General features: G+C 37.1%; 2 protein-coding genes across 2 annotated transcripts; both read left to right on the top strand.

Moving 5' to 3' along the window:
• Window positions 1-721: 721 nt before the first annotated feature.
• On the top strand, window positions 722-10,858 carry LOC141653675 (protein HLB1). The gene is made up of 14 exons (XM_074461507.1): window positions 722-1,203; window positions 2,088-2,207; window positions 2,403-2,472; window positions 3,792-3,905; window positions 4,207-4,290; window positions 4,545-4,595; window positions 4,760-4,789; window positions 4,940-5,002; window positions 5,118-5,183; window positions 5,297-5,425; window positions 5,721-5,756; window positions 9,599-9,718; window positions 10,189-10,377; window positions 10,462-10,858. Exons 1-14 carry the CDS (start codon window positions 896-898, stop codon window positions 10,570-10,572), a joined length of 1,491 nt encoding a protein of 496 aa, XP_074317608.1. The 5' UTR covers window positions 722-895; the 3' UTR covers window positions 10,573-10,858.
• Window positions 10,859-12,647: 1,789 nt separating this feature from the next.
• Window positions 12,648-26,993, top strand: LOC141653673 (serine/threonine-protein kinase BLUS1-like). The gene is made up of 20 exons (XM_074461505.1): window positions 12,648-13,191; window positions 14,525-14,779; window positions 15,132-15,256; window positions 17,683-17,727; window positions 18,258-18,339; window positions 18,426-18,494; window positions 19,646-19,816; window positions 19,902-19,967; window positions 20,172-20,240; window positions 20,543-20,617; window positions 20,709-20,770; window positions 21,793-21,923; window positions 22,035-22,129; window positions 22,577-22,636; window positions 23,321-23,410; window positions 23,564-23,612; window positions 23,703-23,761; window positions 26,182-26,246; window positions 26,379-26,430; window positions 26,512-26,993. The coding sequence occupies exons 1-20, from the start codon at window positions 13,015-13,017 to the stop codon at window positions 26,566-26,568; spliced, it is 1,854 nt and encodes a 617-aa protein (XP_074317606.1). The 5' UTR covers window positions 12,648-13,014; the 3' UTR covers window positions 26,569-26,993.
• The last annotated feature ends 34 nt before the right edge of the window (window positions 26,994-27,027 follow it).

Raw genomic sequence — 27,027 nt, 5'->3', positions numbered from 1 at the left:
AGTAATGCCAAAATTGAAGTGTAAATGAAACACACCGTTCACGTTCACTCCGACTAAGGTCGCTCGAGGAGAACTATCCTCAGCTTCAACATCTAATACATTAGAAAATGGTTTTTATTTGGATCAATATAAAGCTTTATAATTGTCCCGTCATGAATCTTATGATCTTATCGAGTTAATATTGGGTCAGGTTCATATTAAGTCCCGAGTTCGGGTCACTGATCGTCGAGTTGTATCGGGTCGCAAATAGGCCGTCAGGTCTGTTTTGGGTTATTAAATTTTCAGATTCTGTCAAGTCGGTTTTTGGACGGGTCGAATTTGTCGTATCGGGTCATATTTACGAGCTCTGGAAATGAAATAAAGGAGGTATGACCTTTGTTGAACACTCTATGCTTTTGGTGTAGAAGGAGGCACAAGGACGATTTTGTTGCTGATGGGGTATGAACTCCGGTCATTTGTATCACCTCTTGTGACTTTACTGACTTAACTAATAGACATTCACTTGAGCACTCGTGTACAAGTTTTCCGAGATGGTGTAAAGTTAATGGTTTCAATTTATGTCGCTAATCGAAAAGCATGAGGATTAGCTTTTGCTAGGATTAATCTAATTTATTTCACTTTATAAAACAGAATTAAAGCGTACCAAAAAAAAGGAATTAAAAAGCACTTAAAATCGAATATTAATTTTTTTATGAGACGGTTTTAAGCTAATATTGTATTTGGATTCACCAGACATTGTAGTGGTGACATAGTCAATTAATCACACAAGGTGATATTACATAGATCGGTGATTGCAAAAAAGCAGGGGAAAGCAAGCGAGCGAGCGAGCGAGGAAGTAGGACTCCGAACACTAACACAGATCTCGCTTCCCTCATTTCTTCCAATTACAACAACAATGGCTACAGGTTCGGATAATGAGGACGTGGAGGTACCACTACCCGAACCTATAACCGAAGAAGAATCTTCGGAGGTAGCCTCGGGAAGAGATCCGCATCCGAAGCTGGAAAACGGGGAACTCGGTAACGGATCCAACGACGTCGTATCATCATCATTGCAATCTGAACAAGTGAATAAAAATGGCGTTGAAGAACAAGTAGGGAAAAAGTTGACGATGAGAGAATTATTAGGTGGATTGAAGACTGATACTTCTCCTTCTCCTGATGTTACTCCGTCTCCTGTTCATTCTTCCAATACTCCTCTCAGGTTCTTCCTTTTCTTCTTCTTTTGTTTCGTTGCTATTGTTTGTTTCCTGATTTTGGATTGGAATTGATTTATTCCATCCGTCTCAACCATTTGTTTACCTTTGATTAAAATATTCACCACGAAGAACATACAATGATCGAGACAAAGGGAGTAATTTGTTGCAATTTTGGTTGCTGATTTAGCTAAGCCCTTTGTTTGGGTGAAAGGATTTGGAGGGAAATGAAGGGGATCGATTTCCGTTTGTTTGCTTAGTGAAATTCAGTAGGAGGGAAGGAGGATGACCAGAAGGAGGTGGTTAATGGATCGGTTTATTTTTAGTAGAATGTTGCTAATTGAGTGAGAAGATCATCTCAACCAAAAGTTTAAGAAGATGGTTCTATATCTTAATAATTGATTTAGTTAAGATTTTGCAAAATTGAGCTGGTGGGAAATGGAGGTGATAAAAAATGGATCATTCCGCGCTTTTTAGTTACAAGTTAAGTTGAAGTGCCCGAACATATAGGAAAGATCTGAAAGGAAAATGTCATAGATTCATAACAATTTACAACCCCCCTTCCCTTCCGCTTTTGTATCTAAGTAAAGTGTAGCTATGCTTTTCATATCTCTAACATCTTGTTTGGATAGAGGGATTTAGAGGGGGAAAAAGAGGTATGCAATGCCCCTTGTTTGGATGGTAGATTGAATCAGAGGTGAGGGGAAGATCTATTTTCATTCGTATAAGATTTTTCTAGTATAGGAAACATGTGGAGGTAGAATACCCTCGTTCCATTTCCCTTCCCTCTCAATATCGTATTCAAACAATGCCTTTAGTCTAGATACGGTGAACATTGTCAAGATTTGTACTATATCATGACTTGAGATTGCTACCTATTTGGTGTTGCCAGTGAAAATGGTTCTCAGCATTCATTTCAGAACAATGCTGCTATGGAACTTATCAATAGCGTTACTGGTGTTGACGAGGAAGGCCGATCCCGCCAAAGGATTCTTACTTATGCTGCTAAAAGGTTTGCATTTTTGCCAACAATTTCTACTTTTAATTTTTTTCAGAGCAGCCACCTGTACTTTCTTTTTGAAGAATTGCGTATGATTGTGATTTTATATGTCCAAGTGTTGATAAAGCTTAAGTAGGTTGCTTCAATTTGTACCTCTTTATCGCATGCCTCTCACTTGTGTTGTATTGTTTTTGCGACCGTAATCAGGTATGCTAGCGCGATTGAGAGAAACTCAGGGGATTATGATGCCCTTTACAATTGGGCTTTAGTGCTTCAGGTATCACTCCCATTTTTGTCATGAATGTTTTTTCCTCCTCCTCACAGCCGAGCCTTCAATGGGGATGTTGTTGGTAGTAGATGATAACATAGATTAACCCTTTGTTTGGATACAAAAAATGGAGGGAAAGGGAGGGAGTTTTCCCTCTAAATCTTTCCTCTATAGTTTGTAGGAGGGAAAATAATTTGTCTGGTAGGAGGGAAAATAAGGGATCCATTTTCCCTCGTCTCCAAATCCCGCCACCCCATTTTGCTACCCAAATAGAGGAAATTGTTTCCCTCCAAATTCTTGTTCAAACAAGCTTCAGTGTTTTGTTTCTTTGTACTGACATTTCTCATACGTTGTTATCATCTTATTGTTTTTGTGCTATGTCTTGTCATGATCTTCCTCACGATCCTTTTGAAATTTGAACATTGTTGTCAAATAGGTATTAGCTAATTTTTGCATAGCTAGATGCTCTGAAAGTGTCTCGGTCACTCGGACTTGTATGTCCAAACTCCCAATGTGTGATATAAGAATTAGCAAGGCTCCGTAACACCATCTTACGACAAGAACAGCTCAAATATTCTGAATATTTAGCCCTTGTTTGGATATCAAAAAAGGAGGGAAAGGGAGGGGAGGGGGAGGGAGGGGAGGGAAGGGAAGGGGAGGGAGAATGGAGAAGGCCATTTTCCCTTCAAATCTTTCCTTTGTTGGAGGGGAAATAATTTGGCTTGGAGGAGGGAATTGGAGGGATCCATTTTCCCTTCTCTCCAAATCCCTCCACCTCCATTTTGCTAACCAAACAATGGATTTTCCATCCCTCCTCCCTTTCCCTCCAAATCCTCCTATCCAAACACACCCTTTAATATTCTTCATTTAGGGTGTGTTGGATAGCAAAAGTGGAGGGAAAGGGAAGGGAGAGGGAGGGAGGGAAGAGAAAGGGAGTGAAGGGAAGGGGAGGGGAAATGGGATGTGGGTGTTTGGATACAATTTTCCTCCAAATCTTGCCTATTGTGGAGAGATTTTCATTTGCCTTGGAGGAGGGAGAATGGATCCCCCCAAATCCTTCCCCCTTCATTTCCCTCCAAACTTATTTTACTATCCAAACAAGGGATTTTAAATCTCATACTCTCCTTCCCTTTCTTTTCCCACCAAATCCCTCCATCCAAACACACCCTTAATTGTATAGGTAACTAGGACAACCTCATAGTTAGATGGTTCCAACTTCCATGCAAAGATCTGTGTGCTAGGATATTGGACAACGAAGTGATGTTTTAAATTGCAAAGATTTTTGGTCTACATGATCTTAAATTGCTTTTCATGTTAACTTTTTTCAGGAAAGTGCAGATAATGTTGATCCGGAGTCTGCTTCGCCGTCTAAAGATGCGCTCTTAGAAGAAGCTTGCAAGAAGTATGAAGAGGCTACCCGTCTTTGTCCTAGCCTTCACGATGTACGTACTATTCACTGAATGCATTTTTTTTTTTAAAAAAAAAAAAAGGGTTATGAATGTTTGTCTGGGATTTGAGTCTCGCCTCAACTGACATAAGGGAGGATGGGAGTCATAGGCCAGGTAGCAACAGTTTTTTTTGCTAACCCTTAAACCCTGGCTTGCATCATATATTTGGTTGTGGATGGAAGGGGTATTAAGAGACATATATCATTCAAGATTTACTGAGTTCTTTTTTGTCTATAAAAGTTGCACACTTTATGAGTTTATGAAATAAAATACAAGTGGGGAACATTATATGCAGGCATTTTATAATTGGGCTATTGCTATCTCTGATCGAGCGAGAATGCGTGGCCGCACGAAAGAGGCTGAAGAATTGTGGAAGCAGGTGAGTAGGTTTTCCTATTGTTTAGTTGTGTGACATAATATGTATATGTAACAGTCTGCATATGTAATTATTTTTAGTTCAATATTTGTTCTGGACTTCCGGTGAAATAACCTTACATGTTTCTTGTCATTAGTGCCTAAGCTGCTAACCTTTATTGAAACCAAGTTTTAGTTAAAAAAGACAGATTTTCAGTGCCTCTGCGTTCAGTGTCTTCGCACATTAAGTATATTTAATCTTCATTTTGTATCTCTCAGGCCACCGATCACTATGAAAAAGCTGTTGAGTTGAACTGGAATAGTCCCCAGGTACGAGTCTATTTTTGATCAATGTTTTGTATTTTACTCTCACCCAAAGTTGCATTCCATGAGTTCCTAACCTCTCCCTCTCTTTTTTTTTTTTTTTTTTTTTCCCCTTCTTTCAATTTATGTATTTCTTTGTGATGCTTAATGATCTCATTGATCATTTCCAGGCACTCAACAACTGGGGACTTGCGCTTCAGGTAACTAAAAGCAAATTTAACTATGTACAGGGAGAAGGTTAGATAAATAGGAGGAAAGGATTCAGACAGAGTGTATTTAGGATCATAAAGATATCTGAAAATTAAGTCTCAGCAATTTTTCTATTCATAACATCATAATTTGTTATACAGGAGCTTAGTGCTATTGTTCCTGCAAAGGAAAAGCACAACATTGTTAAGATGGCTATCAGTAAGGTACTTGTTTTTTTTCCCCGTACTGAAGTCATTTTAGTTCAACTTTACCACATACGGAGAAGGTCTTGAAGTCTGTCATTGTCTCAATTGTTTTCTGTTTTGCTCCTTAATGCAGTTCCGATCAGCAATTCAGTTGCAGTTTGACTTTCATAGAGCTATCTACAATCTTGGCACCGTTCTGGTTTGTCTACGATACTTTCTGTTTTACCAGTTTCATTTCTTTTCGATATATTTTTGACCAGCTCGTTTTTCTGCGTGGATAGGCAAGTTATATTTCCTCTTCTGGTTTTGCAGTATGGTTTGGCAGAGGACTTGCTAAGAATTGGGGGATCAGGTAGTTCAAAGGACGTATCACCCAATGAGTTATACAGTCAGTGTGCTATTTATATTGCGGCTGCACACGCGCTGAAGCCTAATTACCCGGTAGTCTCTTTGTAATTTTTTTTTGTTATTTTCACTTTTATCTTCTCATGAATTGAGGCTCTTGAGACCCCTCTAATATTCCCGCTTTGTTGGAAAGAAAAAGAAAATCCTCCCACTTTGTTGTATTGACCTGCTGAACTCCCAGTGATATCTATTAGTATGTGACTGTGTGGCTGTGTGTTGCTGAGAAATGGACACATTTAATATAATTTTTTATTAGCTTGACTAGATTCTATGTAACACACAGTTACTCATTGACGATATTCTGATTGTGACAGTATCTCTTTCTTATCAGGTCTATCGCAGTGCGCTCAGGCTAGTTCGTTCAATGGTAAAAGCTTCTATTCCCTCAACATGTCAGTAGAAAAGATGGATTCATGACTGTATACCTATTATGTGGCTCTAGCTACTTCTCTTTTTTTCCCCTTGTCTTGATATTGAGTCGGATGTTTAGTTAGACAGGCTTAATGAACCTTTAATGCTCATCATTACCCCTCTTCTGGTAACTCCAGTTGTCTATTAGTCGTCAAATTGCAAAAACAAACTAATTGGCGTGATGGAGTATGCTGTTATACAGCCATTCACTATTACACAAAGGCTGATTGAAAGGATGACAGTTTTCACACTAATTTTTTTTCCTTTGGAAGTAACTCAATCTTAATTCATTTGTTGACTTGATGTGCTAAAACAACAACAACAACAACATCAGAGCTTTAATCGCAAAATGATTTGGGGTCGGCTCACATGAATCATCCTTTAGAACCGTCCAAGGGTGAACTTACACCTCAAAATGCGAAAAAATAGAAAACAAAATTTGAAAAACCAAAAGGGGAGTGAAACATAATACAAAAGTCAGTTAAACTTATAGGTTTTAAAATCGAAGTCCGTATTTCTTTTTTAAAAACTTAGAATTTAAATCGAGAATAAAGATTAAAACGATTTTGAAAACCGAAGTAAAACTTAAGGATCCGGAATACCTTAAAAGTGAACCAAGTATTAATATATAAGAAAGTTGTTAAAAGGGTGTAATAAATCCGAAAAGAACAAATAAATTTTTAAAAATTAAATAAAAACATTAAATATTTCAAATAACGTCAAATACTAAAAAATCCACATGTATCATTGGCCTCCATTGTGCCCTATCCGTCACCATTCCCTCATTAAGCCCGAGAAATCCCATATCGTGCTGGCTGAGCCATTTGTTTTGGTCTCCCTCAACCCCTAGCAACCTTTTCTGTTCCCCAGGTCTCCATCTTCCTAACTAGTGCGTCCATAGGTCTCCTTCTCACATGGCCAAACCATCTTAGCCATTTGTTTTGGTCTCCCTCAACCCCTAGCAACCTTTTCTGTTCCCCAGGTCTCGAGCTTCCTAACTAGTGCGTCCATAGGTCTCCTTCTCACATGGCCAAACCATCTTAGTCGGTTTTCCATCATCTGTCCCAGGGTTACCTAATTCGCCCCCCCACCCCCCTCCGAATTGCGAATTAATTCGCAATTCGTTTTCATCTTAATTCGTCCTAATTCGCTGAGATGAGCGAATTATATGATTATGCTAAAAACAAAAAAAATCAGGAAAAATTGAAGTATAGACAAGATACCTGATTATTTTGAAGTTTGAACTTTGAAGCCAAGCACAATGATTTGATTCACTATTGTAGATTTGTAGATTTAGCTTTAATTTGATTTTGATTTCTGACATGGAGTATGATTTTTTTTAGCTTTGTTGATATAAACTTTGAAGGCAGATTTAGTAGTACTTGATCAGTTTCTGTTATTTGGTCAGTTTTCCGTTATTTAGGTACTTTGGAGACTTGTTTAAAGTAATTTTATCAAGAATAAGTATTTTGCTAAAATAATTTTCGTATTTTATTCATTTTGTAGAGTAGGCGAATTGATTCGAATTAGTGAATTATGATTTCCCTTTGCGAATTGTATTTGACGAATTACCGAATTTTAAAATAATGTAATTATCGCGAATTAGAATTAAGAAAGCGAATTGAACGAATTGCGAATCCGGTAACCCTGATCTTTGTCCTCTATTGACGCCACTTTCACCTTTTCCCTAATCACCTCATTCTTTAATCGATCTTTCCATGTATGGCCACACATCCACCTGAACATACGCATCTCCGCCACGCTCATCTTTTGAATTTTGAATGTGACAATGTTTCACGGCCCAATACTCGGAGCCGTAAAGTAAGGCAGGCCTAATCGCCGTGCGATAATTTCCCTGTAATCCTTGAGGCATATCTTTATCGCATAAAAACCCTATAGCACTTTGCCATTTCAACCATCCCGCTTTAATTCTTTGAGCCACATCTCCATCTAACTCCCCATTTTTTTTTTAATAATAGATCCTAGATATTTAAAGAAATTTGACCCCTCAACCAGGGTTACCGGATTCGCAATTCGTTCAATTCGCTTTCTTAATTCTAATTCGCGATTCGCTCAATCAATTCGCTGGCGAATTACATTATTTTAAAATTTGGTAATTCGTCAAATCCAATTCGCAAAAGGAAATCATAATTCGCTAATTCGAATCAATTCGCCTACTCTACAAAATGAATAAAATACGAAAATTATTTTAGCAAAATACTTATTCTTGATAAAATTACTTTAAACAAGTCTCCAAAGTACCTAAATAACGGAAAACTGATCAAATAACACAAACTGATCAAGTACTACTAAAAATGCCTTCAAAGTTTATATCAACAAAGCTTAAAAAAAAAAAATCATACTCCCTGTCAGAAATCAATCAAATTAAAGCTAAATCTACAATAGTGAATCAAATCATTGTGCTTGGCTTCAAACTTCAAAATAATCGGGTATCTTGTCTATACTTCAATTTTTCCTGATTTTTTTTTTTGGTTTTTAGCATAATCATATAATTCGTTCATCTCAGCGAATTAAAAGCGAAAGCGAATTGGGACGAATTAAGATGAAAACGAATTGCGAATTAATTCGCAAGGGGGAGCGCGAATTAGGTAACCCTGCCCTCAACAACATTTCCATCGAAAATAATACTTCCCACCTCTGTCGATCTCGACCCCGCCACGTTAACGAACTCGCACCTCAAATACTCGTCTCTCTCCTACTTAGCCTAAACCCGAGAGTCTCCAAAGTATGCCTCCACAATTCCAACTTTCTCTCAACCCCCTCTTTTGTCTCATTAATCAACACATCTGCAACCATCATACACCAAGGGACGTCGTCTTGAATATCCCTTGTCAACTCATCCATAACTATAGCAAAGAGAAAAGGACTAAGTCCGAAACTTTGATGCACCCCAATGGTAATGGGAAATTCTTCCGTTCTCCCTAACATTAGTGCGAACACTTGCACTAGCCCCTTCATACATGTCCTTTATGAGGTCAATATATTTTCGAGACACACCCTTTCTCACCAAAGCCCACCAAAGTACTTCTCTCGGTACTCTATCATATGCCTTTTCCAAGTCTTTCTTCTTGTCCCTTGTCCCCATGTCTCATGGTAAAAATCGCATCCATAGTCGATCTCCGAGGCATAAATCCAAATTGGTTATCGGAGATGTCTACACATTTCCTAAGCCTTTGCTCGATTATCCGCTCCCATAACTTCATCGTATGACTCGTAATTTTAATTCCTTGATAATTGGAACACTCTTGAACATCACCTTTATTCTTATACAAAGGGACAAGAGTGCTTCTCTTCCAAGCTGATGACTCCAAATCTTGTTGAAGAGCATGGTTACCCATTCGATTCCTCTCTCCCCCAAGCACCTCCAAACTTCTATGGGTATACCATCCGGTCCCTCTGCTTTCTTTGATCCCATCTTCCTTAACGCCTTTCTAACTTCACTCTTTTGTATTCTACGCACAAATTCCCGACTAACCATGTTGACTTGATGTGCTCGTCTGATAAAAATTCTTTTAACGTGTGCTTGCAACAAATAAGAATTGCCACCTTTTGCTCCTCAGAAATTCACATATTGAGAATTAGAAGTGCAGAGGTCCCTAGTAGCATAAATATAGATCATATAGTGAATTGTCCAGTTTTTTTTAACTATGCCCTTGTAGTCATTAGCAATTTAAAATTACCGGTGTATGCATGCTTTAAAGTTTTAGATACTCGTCCAAAAAAAGGTTTTAGATACAAATCAAGTATGAACTCTTGCCTTTTTCTTCTTTTTGATAGCTGCCTTTGCCCTACCTTAAAGTTGGATATCTCACGGCACCGCCTGCTGGCAATCCCATTGCCCCCCACAGTGACTGGAAACGGACACAATTTGTTCTCAATCACGAGGGCCTTTATCAGGTAAATTTTGGAACTTGTTACCTGCTGTAGTATTAGCCTGTTCAGAAACTGTAGATCCTCTTTCCTTTTCCCGGATGAAACCCTTGTTAAGATTTTAAATACTGATTTTATGCTTTAGTGCGCATACTAAGCATGCTTTGTGTATTAATAACTTCCTCAATGCTTACTTGGATGAAAACTTGTATTGTCTCTTAGACTTCACTTTTCACATCCGTAAGTGCACCTTTCAACACTAAAATCTCCTTGAAGTCAAGCTATGTTAGTGATTATTTTGTTTCTATGTTCCAACAAGAACTCATTGAGACTCGTCTGAAATGAATGTATTTCATGTGGAGAACTTTTCCTTTATATATTGGAGAGACATACTCATAGTCGAGAGAGTGGTGGGATAGTAGTATATGTGGACAGCGATATTAGGGACAACATTTTGTAAATGAGATGAATGATATAAAAGATCCTTTATGGCGCAGCTTATCCAATCTGATCAAAAGCCGTCACGACAGTCTCTTTCTGGCAAGCCTACAGATGGAGCAAATAATAAAAGCTCAGCTGTCAAAGTTGATATACCGGATATCGTCTCAGTGTCAGCTTGTGCTGATCTAACTTTACCCCCTGGAGCAGGACTTTGCATTAACACAGTAGATGGACCATTTTACTCGGTAAGCAATCATGCCCCTCCACCGCTCCTCCATTTACGTTTAATTTAACCATTATACTATGATTAAGCCATTTGTAAATCTCAGGTAGCGGATTCATGGGAATCTCTAGATGGTTGGCTGGATGCACTTCGTTTAGTCTACACTATTTTTGCCCGAGGGAAGAGCGACGTACTTGCTGGCGTGATAACTGGATGAAAATTTTTGTATAATAGCCTTAATCACAGTGATGGTTGGTACATTGTTTCCCGCTGTGATCGAGGAGACATCATTTCCATAGCATAGGTTGGTTTGTTTACAGAGATCAGTGGTAATTACAAAGAATATATATCTGAAGGACATCAATCTTGTTTTCTAAATTGTTAATTTATGCTACTTGTGGTTAGATGTACGGCATTTTGTATTATTAATATTTCTGACTTTGTAGCCTATGGTGGCAGTTTCAGCCAGCTTATTGTTATTCTTTTTTGTGTTCTTGTTTTTATGTCCCATTGTAGGAAGAAGCTATATATTTATTTGCGTAATTGATACATTTGGCAATTAAATGTTCTACTTGGCCTTAACTTGTGTGCAACGTAATCTGTTTTTACATCTTTAGCCTTAAACTTGTGTGCAACAGAGATCAATTCTTACATCGGTAATCATCGTACTTGGTTCGGCTGTTGGTGGTGGTGTTGCTGCGATGTCGTCACCGGATTGAGGTAGATATGGGGATTGTGATTGGAGAAGACTTGTGAATCGTGTGTATCTCATTCATCGTATTGCCTTGCATTCATATCATGTCACGAGTGTTTGTATTATTGAAATTGACATGTGTTGGTTCTGTGTTAACTGCACCTTCTTTAATTGGGGTGACCTGTGATGAACCATATGATATTTCCGGTCATATGAGAAGCAGTTGGCTTACAGATTTGGACTTGATGACGATCGGGATATGGGTCGAGCCACGGATATTCGGAGTTTAGTTGAGTAGGCACATGTTAGTCGATGTAGACATCATTAGAATGGTTGTAGTAGTTGAGATATTGTATATTGTACTATTCACTTAATGTAATTCATTAAACATGAACCTTAATAAATGTTACTTAATTGGAGTTTTGATTCACTATCTCGAGAAAGCAATTCCGATTACCTCGGCCGGGTAAGAAGAGAAGAGGTGTTACAGTGAAAGAATAGCGATGACATATAAGTTAAAAGCCAAATACTTATAAAACGCCATAAGCATATTGGTCTTGTTTGGTGTTTACTAGATTACTTTTGATACAAGTAAATTTTTTCCCCCAATGTAGGCTGGAAAATATATTAACCCGTTTGATGTTGAGTGGATTACTTTTAGCATAAACAGAATAGAAAAGTAGATTATAAATGACGGATTTTGTTATAAGGTTTGATTAACATACTTTAATTAAATTAATTGAATTAGTTAAAGTGTTTGATAATTAACCGATTAAGATTAATAGTTTGTTACTATATAGTACCTTTGTAAAATTAAATAATTTTTTTCCTGTATTATGCCAATCAATATGCTGAGATAAATAGCATGTTGTAAAACAACATATTTATTCCAACCATATTGTTTCATTATGTTGTTTATCAAACATCAAAATTAGCATATTGATTGGTCCAACATGCCAAACTTCTTGGCTATGCTAAAATTTTCCCAACAAGTCTGTTTACCAAACACCTCAATTAACTGTAGTAGTTTTTATCAAGAAGTCTAACTACGAACTCCAATTAATAGTGCCGCTTGGGTCGAGTCTATCTAGTGGTTAAAACTTGGTGAAATTCTTAGGAGGTCCAAGTTCAAGTCTCCCCAAGAGCAATCTTGTTGAGTATGTATGGCATGAGTCCATACTTTCTAGACTTCGAGCTTGTCATTGTCACTCTCGGGGGCTTACCTGATATACGTAGTTTGCAGGCTATTACGTATACCCGAAAGTCTACCAGTGTGCATCAAAGATAGCGGTTGCAGGTTTTCTCGTCACCGAAAAAATAAAATAAAACTCCAATTAGTATTAAAATTTAAAGGTGTTGATACTCATAAGTTTTTTATGATTTGTTTTGTTTATATATGACTTGACAAATGTAAATAAAAAATAAAATGCTTTGTACTTTGGAGGTAATAAAACCATTTGCTTCATATTTGTAAGCTACCATTTACAATTTGTCATAGGAGATCTATAGTTCTAAACTTATAATCTATTTTTTTTACCAAACACTCAATTTAAGGGAATCATGCATTAAAAAGTCAATTAACTCATGATAAATGACAAACTCCCACCATCCAAGTTGTAAGAAAGGCTCACCCCATGACAAAATGTCGATCCAACCCATGACCAACGACAAAACTCCTACCTATAAACATCCTCACGAGTCACGACCTATTACTTGACGAGGTACACACACAGTACATCATCAACTACGTAGTCATCAAACATCAATCAATGAATTAGTCAAATTAATCCCGACTTCAACATCAAAAAAGTCCACTCTTAACTATATCTCGACTACACCCAACCCAAACTCGATCCATTTCTGACAAAACTAACCTGAAACTGGGAGTACCCTACCTAAATCCCCGTACACCTAAACATAGAGCAGCCTGCAGAAAAGAAGAGCAGGAAACAAAAAAAAAAAAAAATGGGGAAGACTGAGAATGTTCAGCGGAATCAGTATTCTGTGAATTCTGCTGATTATCAGCTTCTCGAAGAAATTGGCTATGGCGCTAGTGCTACTGTCTTCAGAGCGATCTACCGTCCTCTTAATCATGTCGTTGCTATCAAGTCTTTGGATCTTGATCGTTGCTTCTCTAACCTTGTTTGTTTTCCTTCTTTTTCATTAATTTCAGTTATTAATTTATTAATTTTATTCAAATTTGATTGAAATTAAGTGTTTTGTGTTATGGAATGCTAGTGACTGTTGAATGTTGGTATGTTGTGAGTAATTGACTAATTGTGTGGTATATTCTTCATCATAATCGTAAGCGGAATCGGTTTGTTGTTTTCGCTATGGTTTTGGCTTTGGATTATGCTGGAATAACGCAAAATGGCTCATCAAGCTTCTCGTGTTTCTAATTAAGGTATAAGAACCACTGATTGAGCCTTAGCCATCAGCTTAAGCTTTTGGTTGAAATGGTCTTCTCACGGCTTTGACTTTGGCTAATTTGGAAAACGCAAAATGGCTCGTTAAGCTTTCTGTATTTCTTGTTAGGGTATAAGAACCATTGACTCGGCCTCGGCCATCCGCTTAAGCTTTAAGCTTTTGGCTGAGATAGTCTTATCACGGTTTTGGCTTTGGAGTTTGGACTATGCTGGAATAAAGCAAAATGGCTCACTAAGCCTTTTGAGTTTCTTATACTGTGAAGTGTTAGTGGGTTGACTAAATTACAACAACAACAAGCCTTAATCCCAAAATGATTTGGGGTCGGTTGACATGAATCATCCTTTAGAACCGTCCATAGGTGAACGCACACCTCAAAATACGAAAAATAAATAGCAAAGGAAATGCGAAAAAGTGGGTTGACTTAATTGCTGAGGGGATTTCTGTCACGGTCTCTGTGTTTTTTACATAGGACCCTCTTATTTCGTCATAGTTAGATTAGCTATGTAACACCTTTGGGGAAGCTAGTTAATGTTGTTTCTGTAAGCGTGTTCTTACTTGGTATGATGGTATCCCCTAACGGCGCTCCAAGACGTACGTGTTTACCCCAATACATAGTATATTGATATACCCTGTATTAATACATACGGAGTATAATTTTCTTTGGTTGTGGCTTTTGTGGCAAATTAAGTGGTAATTGACAAGTGCTAACGGACTTTATGACTTGCTAAGCTACAAGTTTTATGAAGAGGTCAGGTTTGGGTGAGGGGGTTGATGTGGGCGTCCATAATGTGTAATCTACCTCGTTCAGGGCTAGTCAATAGTAATGATCACAAACTTCATATACCTAAAAATTACCGTCTTTGATTAGTCATATAGACATACTCGTTGTGTCTCAACAGGTATGTTGGTAATTGTAATTACATATACTGCATAGATTTGTGCACTGGCCATAATTTAAATTTTACAGTAAAAATTACCTATTGTAGTGGTTATAGCATATTTTGACCAAATTTCTAGAATGTTACTGACTTGCTGTGTTATTATGCAGGATGACATACGAAGGGAGGCACAAACTATGAGTTTGATTGATCATCCAAACGTAGTTAAAGCATTTTGCTCCTTTGTTGTGGAGCGAAACCTATGGGTGGTTATGCCATTCATGGCTGAAGGTTCTTGCTTACATTTGATGAAGACGGCGTATCCTGATGGGATTGAAGAACCTGCCATATGTTCTATCCTTAAAGAAACCCTGAAGGCTTTAAATTACCTACATGGACATGGACACATACATCGTGATGTTAAGGTTAAATGATTTTAAAGCATTCTACAGCGGTCCTATTTCCACCTCCAAGTATTGCACTTATTTGACTTCACTCTGGTGCTCATAAGTCATACCTAACTGATTTTGACGATCTATAAAAATAATAACTGACAGCATAATATATCAATGCAGATGGTTATGATATACGAATTAGTCATTTTTTCTTTTCATGAATCCTTTTTTGTGTAATATTTTCGGTTTAAAGTCTATCTCTTCAAGCACAAAAGTCAAATGTGCCTATTACTGTATATTGGAGGGTAGGGGATTATTCTAAAAATGGTAATGGATAGTCATAATCTCATAGACTAATGATCGTCTTATATTTCCTTTATAGGCAGGGAATATCTTGCTTGATACTAAAGGACTTGTGAAGCTTGCTGATTTCGGCGTTTCAGCTTGCATGTTTGATAGTGGTGATAGACAACGCTCAAGAAATACGTTTGTTGGAACTCCATGCTGGTGAGCTAGTTGTGCTATGTATTTATTATTGCTATCTTTTCTAGATTCCACATTTTAGATTTATTTCATCTTTCTATACATATAAATAGTGTTGATATGGCCTTGAGATTTTACGGAATGTTTTAGCGCATAATGACACTAATTGTTGGTGTTGAAAGTCTTGAAACAGTGTCATCTTGTCATGTTCATAAGATGAATGCAGTAAAGATGTGTACGCTGAAATGGTTTTGTGACCAATTACCATACAAGAAATTATTGGAGGAATATGGTAATGTAGACATCTGGATTTTGCAATGCCCGTAAAACTCCAGTGATGATCAGTCATATGGCTTTAGTGGTGTCTTAAATTTACGTTTGCAAGCGTCATTCCAATGATCATCGTATTGGGTCAAGATGTTTGATATCGTACATCAAAATAAACCTCGTTATCAAGCCTAAGCGTAAACATACCTAAGCACAAAAAGCTAGCCAAAAATAGCTCAAAGCCTTAACAACAGCTTCGAGCATTCCTATACTTCAGAAACATTTAGTCGACTTACGACGTCCATTAACTCCCAAAATACACTACAATTTTAAGTGATTTTACTCTGAAAGTAAACTTCATTGTCTTACCTTTCCGATGAGTGGTCACATGCCTTAAGGCGATAAGTGACGATGGTGATATGAACGTTTCAAAACAGACGCGAAAAGCAAAGATCGCACGCTTGGACAGGAACCAGCCCAAGGCTATTCCACTAGGCCACGTGCCATGTTCGTTACTCACTATTTTGACCTTTCCTTGCAGACGACTCTCCTCCGTATCTGCGACCCTTACACGTGACCCTCTCCCTGTCCGCTACTCTTGAATATTACTCCTCCATATTTGTGACCATGCCAGGGGCCGCTGCCTCGTGTGGCTTCAAGCCATTGTCCTTTTATTGACTATAGATACCAAGCCTCCACATTCGTTTAACCGCACCTTCAATCCCAACTTTCTCTCGCTCTGTTTCTCTAAGATATATTGTTGTCTTTCTCCCTCCTCTCTAATACCAGACTACTCTTAGCTACAAAATATGTTTTTACTTTGCCGAACTAGCAACTGTATACAATATTACAATTCTTAACTTCAATTTCGCTTCTGACTCCATCTACATAAACAATGGAAAGTACCTCAAATAAGTCCCTTTTTTTGTCAGATATATCCTAAGGGATCCTCAATCCCGAAGGACTGTTCTGCCCTCTACCACTACAACCGTAGGATCCTCAATCCCGAAGGACTGTTCTGCCCTCTACCACTACAACCGAGTATCTTGACTTCACGAGCCTAGCGACATCTCGAAGCAGAAGCATGCATCTGTTAGACTGTAGACCTCAACACTAGATCTCGAAAATGCCGCCAAAAGTTTCACTTCTAACTTATTTTTGCTTTTCGCAACAACCTAGAGAAAAGACTTTTTAACTTTAGAAAAGACTTGTCTGAATCACCTATTTACATGGTATAGTTACCTCCCGAAAAATGGCAATAGTATCATGTAAATAATTTCACATGCTACATTACACTTGACTTAGGATTTAATATTGTATGCTAAACAACAGACTTAACTAAATTTATTTGGGAGTATATTGCTGTTTATTATTTGTATTGCATTTGCATGGCTATTCGTCACGAAGTTGACTGTGCTGTTGAGCGGGTGAGGGTGAGCGAGGTAGTATGCGGGACTTTGGAACACATACCTTCACCCTTCCCTGAGATCTTTAGATTTCTTTTTCCGTGCTAATCACGCTAAATGCGGTTAATATCGCCTCAAAATTCAGTATATTCGATTGCGATAACCTCTAAAACCTAGATAACTCTGTCGCATATAAGTGTCGCGACCAATAAATAAAACAATGAAAGGTAGGTGAAACCTTAAAAAGCATAGAAGGAAGACCCCAAGCAACATAGGTGTATTTGTCTATTTGAGATTGAAGAAGATACTGTGGTGGATAGGGTGAGATTGACGGAATGAATTTACTTGAATGATGGTTTTTTTGTCATCTTTGGTTCTCTTTACTTTTCTTCTGTTTTGTTCATTTTTTCATTCTTCTTTTATTTTTTTATTTTTTTTTCATTCTTCTTTTATTTATTTTTTTGTTATCTTTACAAATGTTCTGTATTTTTCCCTCTCGATTCATCTTCAAAAATTAATACATACCTCTTATCTCATATCCAAAAGGTTCTCCTCATTATTATTTCTCTTTTGTTTTTTTTTTTCTTCCTTTATAGATGTATGTTTCCGTGTATGTTGCTTCGTCCCACTATCGCGACTTTCCTTCATTTCGTATTTTCTATATTTTCTCACCTCACACTGACTGTTCCATGCAACGATTTTTAAGCCTAAGGCACATGTTCGCTATTAGCTAAGTATACATCAAACTAATATTGGCTATTTCATACTTGTTTTCAGGATGGCACCAGAGGTTTTGCAACCTGGAAGTGGATACAACTTTAAGTGAGCCTTCTCTTTAAGTTGTGTTAAATGAACTGCGTTACCCAATTTTTGATGTCTGGATGCAACTTGAATGAATGCTCTTCTATGCCACACGATCTTGGTCTTGTCTTGTTTGTTATTATCACTTAATTTGTGGCAATGATACGTGGAACATCTTAAGGCATGAGTTACTTTTTTCAGTGACACAAATATATGTATTGTAACACAAATAAGGGATGTCATTATCGTGTTTATCTTGTCCATATGAACTTCATTTAACTCCTCATTCGTGTCTTTTTTCATCTTTTCGAGCAATCTCTGTGATGATGAACCTCAAAAGCAAACCAAAAAAATCGAAAAGTGTATTTGTACCTCTTCAGACTTGAAGTGTATTAGAACTTCCATATTTATCTTCCTTGTTTTCTGCTGTGAATAGTTAAGTTCTGTAATTTTTTAGACATACTTGAGTAACATAAAATTATGCATGCACCATTTTTTATAGTGCTCAAATTTATCTTCTATTATTTATTTATGTATTTTTATGCATATAGGGCCGACATATGGTCATTTGGAATAACTGCATTGGAGCTAGCTCATGGTCATGCACCTTTCTCAAAGTACCCTCCGATGAAGGTTTCCAACTATTTCTGCTTAATAACTGAATATAACCGAAAAGCCTCTAACACATTGACCGGTTTATATATGACTTCTATTTGTAGGTTCTCCTAATGACAATACAGAATGCTCCTCCAGGTCTTGATTATGACCGGGACAAAAAATTCTCTAAGGTTAATTGTTCTATTCTGAGTTTTTAGCCTTTCATTCCCCTTCAGTGTAATTTTGCTTTATGTTAAGAATATGCTTTTACCCAGGTGAGGTTTTTTTTTTTATCATTGTTGATTTACTGAAGTTTTTCTGTCTGGGATAGCGAATGGGTAGGGGTAGACCCAATAATAATCCCATATAGCATGGGTAAAGGTGACTGAAATGATAAAAGCTTTCAGGTCAATCAAAGATAATGTGCCGTGGGAGAGGACAGTGTGAAGGGAAAGGTAGAGTAGATGATTTGTGTGTGATATTTTCTTTTTTGATTATTAAGAATTTATGATCAATATTTTTTTCCTCTTAAAAAAATGATTTTTCCTATTTTGCCAACATCTTCATTTTACCTGCTTTTTTTTTTTTTTTTTTTTTTTTTTTTTTTTTTTTTTTTTTTTTTTTTTTTTTTTTTTAAAATCAATTTAATATCCTTGATTTATTTTAAGATAAAAAGTACTTTCTCACTCATTTGCTTACAATTATTATTCATTTTGTTTTTAAAAAAAATTCTGCATTTGTACGACTTTCTAATCTTTAAGGTTATATCATTACATTTATCGTTTTTTTTTTTCATTTTACTTTTTTTTTTTTTATCGTACTATTGTACACGTCACCAACAATTTCACTTCATGGTTCATGTCAGCTGAGTTCAAACCATTTTGGAATGTAAGTTCTATTGTTGCTAGTTTGTTACTTAAATTTGCTTCTCTGTTGATTAGTCTTGTTGCTCATTCTGACTGATTTTTTTTTTTTTTTTTTTTTTTTTTTTCTCATCTGCTTCAAACAACTTACATGTCACAATTTTCTGACTGAAATTTTTCAAGGGTGAAATTCGCCCGGTTTAGTACTTCTCTTTACTTTATCTGTAGTTTAGTTCCTCCAATTCATTGGAACTGCAACATTTGGCAAAATATGTTGGAAACTGTTGCAATTTCAATGAATAGGTGGGAGTATATTCTAAAATGTTTTCGTCTTCAAATAACGTGCTATGACCTGTATTGCTGATCAATCCTTTTGTTTTATTTTCTTGATGCTGATGCCTGATAGTGTCTAAGCTTTTCTAATATGGGATTGCCATGTGCGTAATCTTCTAATTTTTTTCGTTCTAGTTGTTTTATAGGCTTTTAAAGAAATGGTTGCTATGTGCCTGGTGAAAGATCAATCAAAGCGGCCTACTGCGGAGAAGCTACTCAAACATTCATTTTTCAAATATGCTAAGCCCCCCGAGCTTTCTGTGAAGAAATTATATGCGGACTTGCCACCACTATGGGATCGCGTGAAAGCTGTGCAGGTTAATCTTCAAACACATGATATATCTTTTGGCTTTAATTTTTCTTTTGGCATTAGAATTTATTCTGTAATACTTAATCATGCAGCTTAAAGATGCTGCTCAGCTTGCTCTGAAAAGAATGCCTACAGGAGAGGAGGAGGCTATATCACAGGTATGGTATCAACTTCTCTGTTTTAACTACTAATGGAACTCTGTTGAGCACCTTCATCTTGCTTTTTCACCAAATTCTATCCGACTAGCATGTAGTTATACTAATTTTTGTCGCAGAACATGCTTGCTGTAATGTCACAGTCTTAAATAATGGATTGTGTCTTTTGGGCGTATGAGTGAATTTCTTTGTCTTCTCTTCTTCTAGAGTGAGTACAAGAGAGGTGTCAGTGCCTGGAACTTTGATATTGAGGACTTGAAGGCCCAGGCTTCTTTGGTGAGTATGATTTCGTCTTCATTGTGTACTTCAGTAATATTTGTTAAATCAGCTTTATAACGTAATCCACCGTCTTTCCGTAGTTGCAGAAGGATGTGTAATTTCATTACCTCTCTGTATATTACTACGTGATTTGTCCTCTTGTTTTGAATATAATTGTATACCCTTTTAATGGCGATGGCTGTATCCATGTTGTTGCGCCCAGCATTGTAACTTTACCGTTTTCTTTTAGATCTGAAATCCTGTATGCCTCTTATCTGAGAGTTCTTTTAACCATTAGAGATCATTATGTCTTTTCTTAGGTTCACGATGAGGATGATGATTTTATAGGAATAAAGGAAGGAGATGAAAGTATAAGATCTGCAACAAGCAGTAAGGTGATCTACAGAGTCTTATAAGTTCTAGTTAAATTATGCCTTTTGTTGGTCTTTCTTTCTTCTGAGAGAGATTTCGTTTAATTATTTTCAGGATTTATCGGAGTCTGGATCTTTTTCTGGAAAGTCCTTTTCTCCTACTGCTGATGTCTACAGGTACTGAACCTGATGTTCACTTGTTGCAATTTGTCTTGAACTGCATGTTTCAAAAAGTGAATATGGCACCTAGGATAAGTATATTTTGCTTTTGAGGTGAAACTTTGTCCTACATTCAACATGATATTCCTTGCATAGAGCAAAGTAATGTGGAACAAGCTATTCGCCTATTCGTAGACAAACTAGCAGTGCTAGTGACAGCTGCAACGACAGAAGCGAATTGTCAGGTTCTTATGGGCCAGGGAATGTCCCTGAGAAAGATGTTCTGGATACTGAGTGGGCACTTGTTTATGATGTGGACACGACACAATTGATGACTAAGTGTCAAACAGGCAAAGGTCGTCAAGGTCAGAGTGGGCCTGTTATACCTGGCATTTTGCTTGGTCAGACATTGTCTGAGAGGGGGCATATTTCTGGCAGGTTTTTGGTTCAATGTCTATGATATACTTGAAATATCTATTATAGATGCTGTACATGAAGTATTTAGTTTGATTTTTCTGAGTAGTACATAATAAACAAGTATCTTATTCTAATGTTAAAAATCTTTACGGGGATTGGCATAATGGCATTAGACATCTTTTACCAATTAATTAAATACAGGATAGCCCCATGGCCACGCGGACAGTTTTTAGTAGGGATTGCCATTAGGTTTGGATCAGCAAATTATTTGTAGCAGCTTTTACAATTTTATTGATTCTGGTATTTGAAGTTTTGAGTCTAGCTCTTTTCGTATGTCTACAACACATAGAAAAGCCAACACGGATGTCAGTACTTATTGATTTTTGCTTTGCATCTACCAGATATCCAAGGAAAAAAAAATTCTCTCTCTTGCCTCTTGAATGTCTGACCAAATAATAGTATAAATTGGCTTTTTGGACTTGTACAATATACAACTTGTGCATATGTCTCTTTAATTCGGTGAAAGCCCTAATGTCGTTGGAGAACATTTACCTATACGACCTTACTCTATAGATATAACTGCACCTAGTGCATTTTTTGAGCTTGTTGATTGAATTCTGTAGGCCTGAGAATGAAAGCCAACTTGCATCGGATGTAAGTATTCCTCGTAGGATGGCTAGCTTTAGTGGTCCACTGATGTTATCAACACGCGCTTCATCAAATAACTTGTCAGCACCCATCAAATCCTCAGGAGGTAACAATCATAATCAATCACCTATTGGTCCTTATAAGTTCTTGCTGTGAATTCTGTTATCCATCATTAGCACACAGTGCGGCGTTAACTCGAAAAGTGTTCTGGTTTCAGGGTGCAAAGACTCACCAGATGATAAATCAAAGGCTAGTTTTGTTCAAGTAAAAGGCCGCTTTTCAGTGACTTCGGAGAATGTGGATTTTGCTAAGGTAAGAGCCAAATGGATGATAAAATTTTCATCTTATGTGCTCGGCATTAATGCCAAAGAAAGACATTATTCGTTGGTTCTCGATTTATGATGGAATAAAGTAAAATGACTGCGTTTTTTTTTTTTTTTTTTTTTTTTTTACTGTGAAGTAGTAGTCTTTTGATGTAGTTGTTGACGCAATTTTCATCTTGGGTCATTCGAAAACAGCCTCTTTTTGTTGCTAATATAGGGGTGAGATTGCGTTGGTCCCCTTACCTCGACAATTTGCAGGAGCCATTGAGGCACTGGGGGTATTATTGTTGTTAATGTGCTCGGCACGAATGCATGATATTTATAAGATTTGTCTATTTGACCTCATCCACAGTTATGAGATCTTCGCTTGTTAGTCAAAATTAGCATGACTATCTGTCATCAATGTATCCCTGATATCATTTTCTTTGATTTATAGGGTTCATCTCTGAGAAAATCAGCTAGTGTTGGTGATTGGGTATCCATGTCAAAGCAAGCTGTATGTACTTTTTTCTCTGTATTTTGCTGTCTTATGCCCTAGACTTCTTGTTAAAACATAAAACTACTAGCTCTGAAAGCACCCCCAAAGGATTCTTAGTTACTTAACATGAACCATAATAAGGGATTGGAGGATGAAAGGAAACTTCTAAACAACATCCAAATTCAAGTCCGTGTAAGATGTGACTGAGTTTCTACTCGCTATCACACATTCACACACGTTCAGCTATTAAATTTATTGTCTGGGCAGGGGGTTAGTGATGAATACCACAAACCTGAATTCACCATGCTCAATAGTGGACTTGTTTGGTTAAAGCAACACAACTGTTAAATTTAAGGAAAGTTCGAAGTTCCATTAACACTGAAACTTTTTTTTTTGATACCTACTTTGGGATCTTGAAAATAAACTCTCATTTTTAATTTGGCACAGGGTTTTTTTTTTTTTTTTTTTTGAAATTTTTTATTTGGGGTAGTAGAGCTTTAAACAACAATCTTACTTAGAGTAAGGGATTTATCTGCCTCGATTTTTTTTCCTTAAATTAGCCTATTGGTTGCGGAAACGCAATTTATTTATTATTTGAAATTTTAAATGTCATGGTGATCGAAGTGTGCTGTCTCTATAATGCTTCCCAATTTTGTAAAATGATTTACTTGGTTATTCAGTTTTATATTTGAAACAATGTAGGTTACCAAAGATATGAGTAGCGCTGATGTTTCTTCATCAATTCTCTTTCCTCACCTCCAAAGTCTCTTCCAGCAGACTGCAATTCAGCAGGTAATGGTTGATCCATTATGAGGGTACTTTCATGCTTGATATATCACTACATGCCCGGGAAAATGGTTTTTAGTAGTTTACTAGTTTAGAAAAAGTGACAGTGTCTTAGTTTTTCCTTTTGACGGAAGGATCTTGTTTTTCATTGATGATCAGGATCTGATCGCGAGTTTGGTAAATAGTTTGCAACAATCTGAAATTGATGGTGAGTTAACTTTTGTGCTTTATGTTTCTGGTTTAATTATGTATTAGTTGCTGAGCCAACTTGTACCTCACTTTTCTCATTTCAATGTAGGCTGTCAAGATGGAAAGTTCTCTCCAGTACCAGCAACACATACTCTTGAGAATGGATGTGTAAGTTTTTGATATTGATCCTAGTTTTGATCTTCCTAACTACTAGTGTCTAGGATCACCTCCCTTTACCCAAGTAAGTTGTCTCCAAGAGTGTCTTTTATATAAACCCTCCCATCCTAACAGTAGCTCAAGTTAAACAAGCAACCTAATTTGACTGTTCCGTTTCTTCTTTGTATGTCAAAGTTATATCGTGTAACCCCATTGCTTATGTAGAGGGCTGATATTAGACTATTAGGAAAATATTACTTTCACGTGCCTGATTGGTCCATCCAGTCGTCATTATATTTTACTCCCTCCATTCAAATCCATACGCCACATTTTCTTTTGCCCGATTCCCCAAGATACTACTTTGGCCATGTTTTTCTCCACCAATATGTTCCTTCCTCCGTTTTTCTGTTTTCTTCTCATTTTCCTATTTTGGAAGTTTTTTCTTTTCTTCCCACTTCTCTTTCTTTCTTCTTTTGGCATGCTTTTTGTGACATTTTACCAAATTGTCCTTATCAATGTAGAAAAATTACATCAATTGCCTTAGACACTGATTTTTCACATGTACACATTTAGCAACAACTTCTACTTCCTCCGTCACCTACCTTCTTCATCATTCACAACCACCATCTTACCCACCAACAAGAACCAATCACCACCTGCTATCCTTACTCCAACCGCCAACCTCCAACCTCCAACCTCCAACAACCTAATCCTAATATCTAATGTCAAAATTGTCGCCGGAACCGCCCATCTTTCTCCTCCACTATACCCATCGCGACCCACCACGCAGGCCTCCTTACTTCTAATACACACCAGATCTGTGAAAGTGTGAAGTCGACCACCAATTCTTCACCAAATCTGGAATCGACGAATGTAGTGTTGGCAGTTGAGGTATGTCATGTTGGATGGGGGGATAGGGTGTGGTTGAGGATAGTCGGTGTGGTGGTGGTGGTGACGGTAGTGCTTGGTAGTTGTGTTTAGCGGTGCAGGCATATAATGGGTCATGTTGAGGGTGGTGTTAGACTGTTAGGCGGTGGGTGTGGTGATGGGGTGGATGTGGTTGTTACGGCGCTGGTGGTTAAGGTGTTGGATGGTGGTTCGTATTTTATGAGAGACTTTTTTTTGGGTTTTTTGTGAGAAACTACCTTTTATTTAGGGTCATTTGTGAACAACTACCTTTCATTTTATTTTTGGCATTCAACTACCTTTCATTTCTTCATTTTGCGAAAGACTACCAAAATCCACATCCGGCGAAAAAAAAAAGTCAACTTTTCGGGGTTGATTTACCACTTCATGTTATATCTAACTCTTTACTTCATAACCCTAATAATCAATGATAAAGATTGATTAAACCCAATATTAATCACCTCAATTTGTCTATCTCTTACCCGAATCAAAGTCCTAATTACCGAAACAAAATCATCATTGATATTAATCTTAACATGGTTAATAATTTTTTAACAATAATGATCTATTATGGCCTTGTTGGCAAAATTAACTCCAAATACTAACTATTCGAAAATAATCATGGATTCACTCCTAGGATCACTTGTGTGCTACTATCTCATTTGTTTTCTTATAACCACCATCTTACCATGAAGAGAGAAGAAGGTACTTTATTAAGACTTAGATGGACAATAAGTTGATGAATCATGAGTAATCTATAAGGTTGTTGAAATGTAAGGGTGAAGTTGATAGTGGTAGTAAAGGTGACGACGGAGATGGAGATGAAGATTGAGATGGTTGATGCGTTGTTATTGCTTTGAACGAACTTTTGATAAGGTGTTGGGTATGGAGAGGAGCTTTTTCAAATTTTGTTGGGTGAACAAAGGGAGAAATATGGGTTATATGTGTGAAAAGGGAGAAAAGAGCAAGTAAACGCCGGAAAGTTGACTTTTTTTTCGCTGGAAGACTTTTGGTAGTCTTTCGCAAAATGAAGAAATAAAAGGTAGTTGAAAGCCAAAAATAAAATGAAAGATAGTTGTTCACAAATGACCCTAAATAAAAGGTAGTTGCTGACAAAAAACCCTTTTTTTTTATAACAAATGTAAATACATAAGCGTGGTATAAGCTGGTATTAGATTTGAATGGAGGGAGCATTTCGTTGTACTGGTATGCTCTAAGACCCAACATTCTTGAGTAGAGTTTTTGTGTATATTAAGCTTTTATTCCGTTGTCATAATTTATCAATAGCTGTTATATTTGGTTATTAAAACATATTGTAGCAATGGAAAGTGGAACCAGATATTAACTGCTGTGGCTTTGATTGCGCACTCTTCTCTCCTCTTTTTCCATGTACTGCTTGTAAATGAAATTAATTTTCATCTAAGACAAAGCAGATCTTGAGAGCCTCTTCTTTTCTTTTACGCCATTGTGAAAATAGTTTTTTTGCTTTCTTAATTTTATGGTAGTCATATCAAGCTTATTTACAGGTTGAAACAACACCTCCAGAAAGGGAACAAATACTTGCAGTCAAGATATTAGACGTGCAAGCGAGGTTGGTTAATGTTACCTTCATCTATTTGAGCACATATAACCTCTTCAATGCTTACCTTATTTTTTGTTTGTTGCAAGTTGCAAAGGATTTTTCTTTTGTCGTTTTTTCCTCTTATGCTGTAATGTGCTGCAGGATGGCTGATTTGTGCGAAGAGTTGAATGCTGAGAAGCAAAAATATGTATCAGTAAGTCCACTCCGGTCTATTAAACTCGCTAAATTGGTAAATATATATGCTAATATGGTCTTCTACTGCTCGTGTTTACAGTTCCGACGACAGCGGAGTACTGTCCCCACTCTTGAAGAAGATGAAGAGATGTCTTAAGACGTTGCTTAACGCCTCAATTTTAGCTTTGTTGTAAAGTGAGTGTACATAAAAGTAATTGCTTGGTGGTATTCATTCATGAGCAACTTGGACTGTAGTTGCTATTGAAGAACCACAGGAAATACTGACATTCCTCTCGAATCTGCTTCCCGCCGTAAGTTATATCTACTGCCTCATTTATTCTTTTAGTTACACCGGCTAGAAGAGGAAGAGGATGAGGTGATCATATTTGCTTATAATTGTCAATTAACTGACATTGTAAAGTTACGACATAGTAAAGAGTTTTGTATAGGCTTCGGTGAGAGCGAGTTTTGTATATTCTTTCATTTTCATGATATTTTAACAAGTTTTGAGGGTTGGATAAATGATGCTTGTAAAAAATGTTTTTATTTGAGTTAACTGTGTAAGCTTGGATGATTTCTCTATTTTCCTCCCTCGCTGATAAAATGTACTTACCCT

Source organism: Silene latifolia, chromosome 4, assembly GCF_048544455.1.
Source record: "Silene latifolia isolate original U9 population chromosome 4, ASM4854445v1, whole genome shotgun sequence".
In the NCBI taxonomy this organism is placed as follows: Eukaryota; Viridiplantae; Streptophyta; class Magnoliopsida; order Caryophyllales; family Caryophyllaceae; genus Silene; species Silene latifolia.
This window is presented reverse-complemented; position numbering and strand designations above follow the sequence as displayed.

Excerpts from the sequence above, each read along its gene's own strand:
- LOC141653675 (XM_074461507.1), top strand. The coding sequence starts at position 896 with ATGGCTACAGGTTCGGATAATGAGGACGTGGAGGTACCACTACCCGAA. Across the intron at positions 2,208-2,402 it reads CTTACTTATGCTGCTAAAAG|GTATGCTAGCGCGATTGAGA; the intron begins GTTTGCATTTTT and ends GACCGTAATCAG. Across the intron at positions 5,184-5,296 it reads ACAATCTTGGCACCGTTCTG|TATGGTTTGGCAGAGGACTT; the intron begins GTTTGTCTACGA and ends CTGGTTTTGCAG.
- LOC141653673 (XM_074461505.1), top strand. The coding sequence starts at position 13,015 with ATGGGGAAGACTGAGAATGTTCAGCGGAATCAGTATTCTGTGAATTCT. Across the intron at positions 23,613-23,702 it reads GCAACAATCTGAAATTGATG|GCTGTCAAGATGGAAAGTTC; the intron begins GTGAGTTAACTT and ends ATTTCAATGTAG. Across the intron at positions 23,762-26,181 it reads ATACTCTTGAGAATGGATGT|GTTGAAACAACACCTCCAGA; the intron begins GTAAGTTTTTGA and ends GCTTATTTACAG.